This window comes from Propithecus coquereli, unplaced genomic scaffold (genome assembly GCF_000956105.1).
Source record: "Propithecus coquereli isolate 6110/MARCELLA unplaced genomic scaffold, Pcoq_1.0 Scaffold5, whole genome shotgun sequence".
Lineage (NCBI taxonomy): Eukaryota > Metazoa > Chordata > Mammalia > Primates > Indriidae > Propithecus > Propithecus coquereli.
In genome coordinates this window covers 4,288,866-4,298,892 of record NW_012150840.1, presented here as the reverse complement: position 1 = coordinate 4,298,892, position 10,027 = coordinate 4,288,866, and the positions used below count along the sequence as shown (strand labels likewise).

Below are 10,027 nucleotides of genomic sequence, written 5' to 3'. Positions count from 1 at the left end.
GTTCACTGGAATAGTCTCTTTCCTCCACATTCCTTTTCAGAGAACTTTTGTTCACAGACTATGGTTTCTGAGGCCATTTCTATCTCTGAAGAGTTAAGACACTACTCTCAAATGGAGATCAGCTGCCACTTCCTGACTTTGGAAGATGATGCGGATAATTAAAGGATCCTTCAAATTTCTATGTCTTTTCTTGTCTTTGGTTTCGGAACATAGTTTTATTCAGTCTTATGGCAGAAAACACTTTTTAGTCAAATGAGCTAGATCTTGCCATGAAACAAGGAATAAATGATTAATTTGGCAGCATGAAATAACTCATTTAGGTTGCTTTGTTCTACATTGTTTTATTCAGTAATTAGCTCCTAGGACCTCTGGGAGTCTGCTCCATCCAGACACTAACAGTCTCTCTCTAGTTCTAGGGGAGAGAATGATCTTCCCACCATGAACAAGTTAATCCCTGTGGTCCATTAGGGAGGCGATGACCTGGGGAGCTATTTGCCTGTTGAGCGCACACATTTGGAAAAATAATGCTCTCCATTTTTCATCCACATCAATGAGAAGCGAGGAGTGGCCCTTTAGCAAGACGTAACTATGCAATAATGTAACAAAACTGGCTAACAGCACTTCATTTATTATTGGGCTAAATGCTCATCATTTTTTGTAAAGGGTGAATGCATAACCTCTGCAGAGTTACAGTTTATACACAGTTGATTTCCATTTACAAAGGCAGAAAGTCCTCTTCTCTAAATGTCAAGCTTTGACTTACAAAACTCCCGTTTTTTTCTTATGTGAAATGTGTGTGCGTATTTAAAAAAATGTTTAGCAATTAGATGGGAGAGAAGGGAAATAGTACTTGAAATGTACAAGAAGGGAAAACACCTTTCAAAAATTCCAAACAAACCAACAAACTCCCCCAAACTGAGGGGTTGTCATGGTCTTAATAGAAAAGACTCATACCACACAATTCTTTCCTTATGTGCTTCCTCCAGTAGCAGAAGGTACTGGAAAGACTGGCTTTTGCCAATAGAGGGAGTTTGAGTCTGGAAAGTCTTACAATAAAATTGGTGTAATTTCATACTGCAAAGATGCACTTTGCTTAAGCAATTAAAATAAAAAATTAAGTGCCTACCTGGGTAATTCCAGGGCATTTATAAGCAAATAAGACTAATGAGAAGCTCTCATAGCCTCTAATTAAAAGAAAGTAACTCACTCTATGATGCAAAATTTCTTGGATGTTTGGAATTGTCACACATGATAGGGCATGTGATTCCTTACTGGGAGCTTTTACTTCCACAGGGCCAAAGTCCCTTTTGTATGTAGCACATCATTCTGGAAGGCAGGGGACAAACAGATTCAGAGCTTGATACCCACAGATCTGGCCCCTAAATAGACATTTGGGAGGATGAGTAAGGAAAGAGGCAGTATTTTAGTAACAGTTGTAACTGGAAAATGTCACTAAAATGGAACGGGAGCTTACATGGGGCAAGCTGGAAAGCACTTTCATTTGAAGCAAGTAGAACAACGGAGGCACTTTCCTTGACCTTAGGTATTTTTAAACACTTGCTTTTTCATGCCCAATGGCCAGATCCTTCTTTTAGTTTGGTGGTAACTGGGGAGAACAAAAGGATCTGGGCATGGGAGAAAGTGTGAAATCAAGGGAGGAAAAGGGTATGCAATGGGGAAGGGAGGAAGCAGGAAGGTCCACTTTGCTGAGTAAACAATATTTCAAAAGATGGGTCCTGCTATATTCTTCCCCCAATCAATTTGGATGAAAAACAGAAATACTACTTTTGTAAACAGTTCATTTTTAGTTTGCCGTGGCAATATAATATGGAAAAAAATCAAGCTACCTATCAATTTAAGCATTCATGGAGTGTGAATCTTTGGCAAAAAACGTGGACCTGCACCAATTCAGATGGTGTTTGCGTTCAACCAGGTTCCAAAATCATGGCTTCGTCAATTTCTTAAAGTTTTCTTGTGTCTTCTTGTGATCAGGCATTCAGAGGTATGTGTTGGTTCTAATAGCTTTGGTAGAAACATGCTGAAAATAGAAATGGATATAAAACGCCTAGTCTTTAGGCTAATTTGGTATTGATTTGTAATGCCTGAGTAACTGGAAATTAGTCAATTTTTGACATAATGCAAACGAACGTGAGACACATGGGTGGAACAGCAGAATCAGAAAAAAAACGTTAGTATTGTAGTCCCATGTTTTGTAAAAGACATCAAGTAAGGCCACCAATACAGGAACCAAGTTCCTGTCTTAGTTTTTCTGTGATGATTTCCTATCAGCTTCATGTTCATGGGCAGGAGAGATATAAAATGCAAGATGGCCTTTGACTTTGTTTCCAACGTTTTCAGCAGTGGCACTGTCTGAAATCCGGGCCCAGCATTCTTGTAGAGTACGTGGTGTGGATGCTTCCAGCTGACAGGGAGGACGTACGTGGCAGTTGGCTGACTAGTGTGCTGTCCTTGGGAGGGCTCGCAGGGTGGTGGGGCAAGCCTCTGTGGGAAGGGAATTCCTTTTGGTTCATGCCTTCCTTTTTGGCTGGAGCGTGGTCGTGGAGATTGGCTGCCATTCTCACACTTAGATGGGGAGGAGGCGGGTCTCAAGCAACCTCAGATAATCAAACAGCAGCTGTGACCCTCAGAGCAGCGTTTCTTCTTTTTCTTGGGGTGAAAAATGGTGAGAATTGCTTCATCAAAAACCGCTTTGAGACCTTTCTGAGTCAGGGCGGAGCATTCCAAGTAGCACTGTGCTCCGATCTTAAACACAAAAAAGAAACTTTTGAGAGAAAGAAAAGAGAGAAGCAAAGGGTATCAACCCCGTGCCCAGCCAAGTACTTCTTGTCCCACAAATAGCCTGGGGGTTGGTTTGGATGATGTTCTCTCTTTTGCATTTCAATTTGCATGTGCTATCCTAATTTTTTTGGTATTTTTATATTTTTTACATTCTTAGATTAGCAATACATGGTTATGGATCACTTTTGGAAAACAATAAATTCTGAACGTGATCCATAGGCATTTATTTGTAAGACAAGAATATAAAAAATATAAAAATCTAAAAAATTAGGAGAGAATTCAGAACCAATAATATGATTTAAGTATATTTTGTGAAGAACAAGGCTGCGTGATGTTGTTTTCAGTATCCTCTCATTTGTATGCAGAACGTGTAAATCACATACAAGTGAAATGTATCTCCTTCAGTACGGGATAAGGCAAAGTGTCAGCTTGGTTGATAAAGCATATAGAAAGAGAGTGGATGATATGGTTTTATAGGTCATTCTGGATTAAAATGCACTAGTGATAAGGTATCTCTCAGCAAGGTATTATCTAACTGGTATTTTCACATGGTGGAATCAAGCATTGAACACAATCCCAAAAGGCAACAGATGACATTTTATGTCATTGTTAGGAAATTCAGTTCAGTTTTAACATACTTTAAAAGGCCTATTTTAAATAGTTAAAAAACTCCAAAACAAATAAAAGTAAAAATCACAAAATACATTTACTGCTAGTGATAACCTCCTTGTCAGTGTATAGTCTGGACATTTAAACGATAAAGTATTTTGTACTTGCCTAGGGCTTTATTTCAAAGCTTTTGGTGATTTGATACTATGGTGGATTTGATAATCATAAAATCCCTATGAGATATATAGAAATTCAGGCTAGAACCGTAGATTCTCATTAAAAAGAAAATCATAGGCTGTACAGACCACGTTTGGCAGTCAGCTTCTTGTGAAGCAGATCTGGGGTTTTAATTGCTCACAAGCTCGTTATGCGCCAACTATATGATGTGGGCCTTCTACTATTAAGGACATCTGAAGAAATGATTCTAGTTTTTGCTTCATAACATAAGAATAACTTTGAAAAATTAAAGCAGATTTGGAAGAGTCTGGCTAGAGGTGAGCTAGAAGCCAGCAGATCAATGGGTAAAACAGGGTAGTCAAATCATATGCCTGTTATGGCCAGAAGCTTATGTAAATAAGTAAAGTGGGGTTAGTTCAAGACAATAGGGAAAGGTGGGGACTGCGGTGCACCACAGAGAACATGCTCTGCTCTGGAGTGGCCAGTCTTACCCAGCTTCTCAATGGGAATGTCGGTTCGCTATTGCCCATTTTTGTATTTTTCAAGGGGAGTTGGAAATTTGGATTTTTATTTAATGATAACCAAGTTTTAAAATACTCTGTGGGCCAAGCAAGACACTGATATGGGATTTATTTGGCAACAACCAGTCAGTTTGCAATGTGTAGACTAAAGGAACTTGTGGTTTAGTTTAGAATAGAGTGGAAATAGCCCCAGAAAGGTAAAATGAATTGTTTAAGGGCATTCAATGAGAAAACGAAAGAACTAGACCTAGAATCTGGGTCTCTTGATGTATGTTCTTTTCCTTGTTCCATGACAGTAACTGTGACCCTTATCACTCAGCTCTGCAAAAAGCTGGCCAAGGTGACAATTAATGAAATGAGGTTGCTCACTGATTTGCGGTATGCCCAACATTTGGGTAAGCTGCTGGCCACAGATATGAAAACTTAGCATGAAATCGAGTTGGTTGGGCCCAGAAACTATTTCCTAGCTTCTCTAACAGATATTACATACTTTTTCCCCCCCGCCCAACAATAATGGTTACTGTATGAGCCAAAGGAAAATACCAAAAGAAAAGATGTTGGATGTTGAAAATCTATTTTATGGCTTTGTTTTTGACCATGGCTTGGCCTTTAGTTTAGGACATAACCTTTTTATATGTATATACATAGATATGTGTGTGCATGTATAAAATTAAAAACAAATACAAGAGAGGAGGAAAGGGCAGAGGAAATTTTCCTAATAATGTCATGACATGTCATCTGTTGCATTTTGGGATTGTGTTCAATGCTTGGTTCAAACACATTTGAAAAGCACACTAGCCTAATGAAGGTGCCATCTGAATGGCTTGACTGTTTGTAATGTGATAGCTCTTGTCAGTCATGCTGAAAAAATACCTAGAAAGCGCTGTGGCGCTGTTCTATCTGGAATACCCCCCCACTAACGATAGCAAGCCTCTGACTGATTCTGGAAATTCCAGGAGAGCTGGGCTGAGCTCACTCACACTTGGGGTCCTGCAGGGTGGGCAGGGGACTCACCCCTCCTTCTCCCCTGACTGGTGCTGACTGTGTGTGAGGGTTTGCCTTTTGATGGGGCTGGAGGAGCCCTAACTTGTCTCTCCCAACTCAGACAATTCTGAAGATAATGAAACAGCAGATAAAGGCATTATTGTGTAACGGAGTTAATACAACATTATGTTGTACTAGTCGTTCCAGGAAAAGTAGCCAACAGATTATGGGTGTGATTTGGGGAATACGTGTGGGAAACAGAGCCGAGTTAAGAGGTAGGTATTGTTGCCATGTGTCAAGTGCTCTGAGAGAAGAATTCATTCTGGTTCAGGGAAAAGGCATAGCCATGTTAGAGCAATTGTAAAAAAGACATCATTTGTGCTCTCAAAGACGGGAAATGGAAAACAGTCTTAAGGCTTTTCTTCTAGCAGCAACTTAATCTGCTTCTTGGAGTAAAATGACCTACACAGCCAAGTATCTAGGATCCATGTGTGGGAGCTCAGGATTTGAGGACTCTTGCTTAGATACGTAGGAAGCAACACAGAACATGCTTTCCCCATGACATCTTGTCGTGAAAAAAGTAGAAATTGAGGATGTAAACTGAGAGGACACTTTTCTGATAATTTTGTAATAGTTAAAACTTATTGTCTCAAAAGCTGGGAAGTTTATCAGAGTTGTACAGAAGATATAAGGCTCTGACAAGAAGAAATTAAAAAACAAGTAAACTCACAATGATTAATCACGTGGAAGAAAACCTGGTACTTCTTCCAGGTGGTTCTAGTGGTGTCAGGACATGTTATGGAATAAGAGAGAAAGTGACCAGAAAGAATGAAGGCAGAGAGGGCTTCCTGGCCGGGGACGTGCCCGAGAGGGCACAGAGATTCAACAACAGCTATAGTTCAGTGGGTCGGACCTCGTGGCACCGAAGCTCATTTCATCGTCACAGGAACCTTATGAGGAAGGTCTATCACCATCCTCACTTTACAGCTCAGGAAACTGAAGTCACCTCTCTATGGCTACACAACTAAGACAATGGCAGAGATTCAAATTTGTTTTTCTCCCAACCCGAGGTTTAACCACTCTGCTGGGGTGTTTCTAGAAAACGTTAAAAAAAAACAAAAACAAAATGTGGCTGAAAGAGCTAATGAATGAACAAATGGGAAAAGCTATGGACGTAGTGAGGGTGACGAGAGAAGGGAAGGAACAGGAAGGCGTTTCCTGTCAGTGAGAAGATGTTGGTGGAATAAACAGAGTCAGCCGGCATCTAAAGAGATGGCCAGTCGTGGGGAAGTTCCTTATTCCTTATTTGAGAATGAGGAGAGCTACTCAGAGAGGGCAAAGAGTGAGCTCAGAAAAGGAAAAAGAACCAAATGGCTTGTGAGAGCAATTCTCTCTCGACAGCTCAGCATTATGATGAAATTGCTGAAAGAGGAAGGCGCGTCTGGGCTGGGTGGATTTGCTGCTGATCTGAAGCCTGCCAAGCAGAGATGCCAGCTCCGTGTGGGTGACGGCAGTGTGCTGTTTGAGGACAGGATACTACGGAGTGGTGGGGACTGTGGCAGACTGAAGGATACACAGCTCATCAGCTCATCTGAAAGACTGTTTTGAAGTTTCACTCGATGAGGAAATGCTGGCCTCGAGTGGCTAGACAGTCTGAATTTTTTTAGAAGCCAGAAATGTGTATATTTATGCAAAGTTTCTAAGGTGTTCAACGTTGGCCACTAAATGGCATTAAAAATGTCTGTGTAGACTGAGCAAAACATTTGTGGGTAAAATGTGGCCTATCAGTGTGCAGTTTGCTCCCCATGCCTTAAAAGATGTCTTTGCACATACTGGTCTCCCTGTCCGGAATCTTTGCCCCCAGACCCCTAACTTTCTCCACCTGACAGACTCATCCTCGGCCTTCCAACCTGACTCAGGGGTCAACTACTTCAAGAAATCTCAATCCTCCTTCCCTGAAGGGAAGTGTTAGTCTCTCCCTTCCCTCTAACACCTTGGTTTGTTGCCCAGATGCCTGTTCCTGTGCGCATTCGGGTGGCATGCTTTGTCTACCCGTCTCCCTCCTCTTCTGGCCTGTGGGTCTTTGTAACCCAGATGCCACCAGTGACGTGACTGACTTTCAACGACCGTGGGAGAAAGAGAAAATGACCAGTACACAAATAAGGCAGGTACCAGGGACTCTTTCAGTCAGGAGGAGGGTATTAAAGACTCCGGTTGATTAACATGACTGAACATTGATTACAGGATTTTTGCGGCAATTTTACTGCTTTAAATCCCACCTGTGCATGTTAAAAACACAGTAGGAAACTTAGCAAGTGCTAAGTTAAAGAGTGACAACAACAACAAAAGGCACAGCGTTCAGAAGATGGCAGGAGAGGGCAGAAAGAGGCCAAAGAGTGAAAAAAGAAAAATGCTAAAGCATTGTATCCAAAAATACCTTAGAAGTCTCAACTTCCAAGATCGTGTTTAGGTTGTACCAGATGGAATTGGGAAAGAGAATGCACAAAGAATTATTGATATCATCTTAGAGCTAAAGTGTAACATCCAGCGGTGCACCTGGCACACATTAGGTGTTTAATCAACTACTGACAAATAAATCTAGCAAGAACATGGACATTTACAAATGTGTAAAGAATGGGAAAAGTAGGCTGAGGATTAAAAAACACAATAATGGAAAGAAAAGGGAGGATAAAACAAGTGAAGGGATAACAATGAATATTTATTATAAATTAATACAAAACATTTATGTAAATGTGGTTGACTTTGGAGTATAAAGAATTGTAAATACGTGTGATATGAAAATGTACTTTAAAAATAAGATGCCCTTTGGGACCAAAAAGAAGGTAGATTAAACAATGCTTGGGAAATTGAAAAGTATTGGACAAAAGGAATCAGATATGAAAAATCTGAACTTGCAAAGCCTTTAAGTGATGGGGAGAATTTGCACATTAAAATACGAATCTTAAGCATATAAAAAAAAAGAAGCCCCAAACCTAAGGGTTTCTTTTCAGATTGTAGGAGGGAGTAGAAGAGGGGTTGGTTAAGGCAGTTCGTATCCTAGCTCTGCCACTTCTTAGCTGTGTGACCTTCACCTCTCTGAGCCTCAGTTTCCTCTAGGAAAGTAAAGATAATAATATACACACCTCAGGGGGTTGCTGTGAGGATTAATTAAGACAAGGCGTGTAAGTGCTTGGCATCTAGTCTAGCACGTTATAAACACTCCATAAATGCTAGTTGTTATGATAAACTACTTGACAGAAAAGTCAGAGAGTACAGAAACTTAAAGCATCTCTATAATTACAGGAATTGTGATAAAAACAAGTTAAAATCTTGCCTGATTTTCTTCTAAATTGGATTTTGTAAGCTAAACATGTTTCTCTCTGTATGTGAGAGCAGTTGCTAGGAGAAGCTGGCAAAAGGCAAGTGGTGAACTCAGCCATTGTTCCAAAAATAAGTATGAAACGAGATGGGAAGCTTCGGAATGACTTCTTCGCGGAGGGAAAAACAACTTCCCAAGTGAGAAGTGAGGCTAGAGGCTGACCACGTGCAGGTGGGAGATAGCCCTAGAGGCAAGGGACACAGAAAACAAGACTCAGAAAAAAGCCGGTGCCAGCCAGTGGGGACCTCCGGGTTGGGAAAGTGTGCGGCTGGGAATCACATACAGTTGTTTATGGAGCCACTTATTTATGTATCTTAATGAAAGCATTTGAGGAGAAGGTAGACTAACCTATAGACATGGACCCATTTTACCAGAGGAAAAATATACGGTTGAAGAGCTAGTTTACACAGTGGTCAGGTGCTGGTGCTGGTGCTGGTGATGTCCACACAGGTGGATTAGAGTTTTTGACTTGGTTATTATGAGCTCTGTGAATCAAACGTGCTTGTCTCCTAAGACTCTGTTTCCTCATCTGTAAGGATGACAAACACTATCTGCTTAAGAGGGTTATCGTGAGGCTGTCAAATGTTTAGCATCCTAAGAACTGTGTGAATGTCTGGTACTAATTAGTATTGACTTTACAATGCACAGAAGTAGGAAGAGTTTAGTATCTCAATCAAGTATTTGTGAGATGTTCTCATGTATGGCACCTGTAAAAAACATAATCTTATTTAATTCATTTTTAGTTAAGAGTATCATACTTAGTTTTGGTGTCTATAAGCAAGGTTTTTTTTTTTTTTTTTTTTTAAATAGAGATGGAGTCTGGCTCTGTTGCCCAGGCTAGAGTGCAGTGGCTCAATTATAGCTCATTGTAGCCTTGAACTTCTGGGCTCAAGTGATCCTCCTGCCTCAGCCTCCCGAGTAGCTGGGACTACAGGCATGCGCCACCACGCTTGGCTAATTTTTTCTATATATTTTTAGTTGTCCAATTAATTTCTTTCTAATTTTAGTACAGACAGGGTCTCACTCTTGCTCAGGCTGGTTTCAAACTCCTGAGCTCAAACAATCCGCCTGCCTCGGCCTCCCAGAGAGCTAGGATTACAGGCGTGAGCCACCACGCCCGGCCGGAAAATAGAAATTTTTAAAATCTCTGGCCTGGATCCATTTATTTGTGACTAAATCAATGATGAATCAGATTCAAGTTATGAAAAGGTGATTTATAAGCCTCCTCTGGCATAAAGTACTTCCATCCTCTTGTGTCCATTTTAGTGGCTATTTTGCACACATCTTGATGGTTATGGGGAGGCAGAGATTTGGTATCTGACAAATACTTTCTAAAGCATTTCCCCAATAAAATAATGATTCATGTTAAGCTCTGAAGAATGAACGTTGGGCCAGGTGCAGTGGCTCACTGGGAGGCCAAGGTGGGAGGATTGCTTGAGGCCAGGAGTTCAAGGCCAGCCTGAGCAACATAGCAAGACCCCTTCTCTACAGAAAATAGAAAAATTATCTGGGTGTGGCGGCATGTGCCTGTAGTCTCAGCTACTTGGGAGGCTGAGGC

The 10,027-nt window shown here is 40.9% G+C and overlaps 1 protein-coding gene across 1 annotated transcript in view; it reads right to left on the bottom strand.

Annotated features, from left to right (window-relative positions):
- Positions 1–1,793: 1,793 nt before the first annotated feature.
- RHOJ (ras homolog family member J) overlaps positions 1,794–10,027 on the bottom strand; it is a 78,895-nt gene continuing 70,661 nt past the window's right edge. Inside the window, exon 5 of the mRNA XM_012656069.1 lies at positions 1,794–2,763. Coding sequence (XP_012511523.1) covers positions 2,617–2,763 — 147 coding nt within the window. The 3' untranslated portion in view covers positions 1,794–2,616. The remainder of the gene's footprint in view (positions 2,764–10,027) is intronic.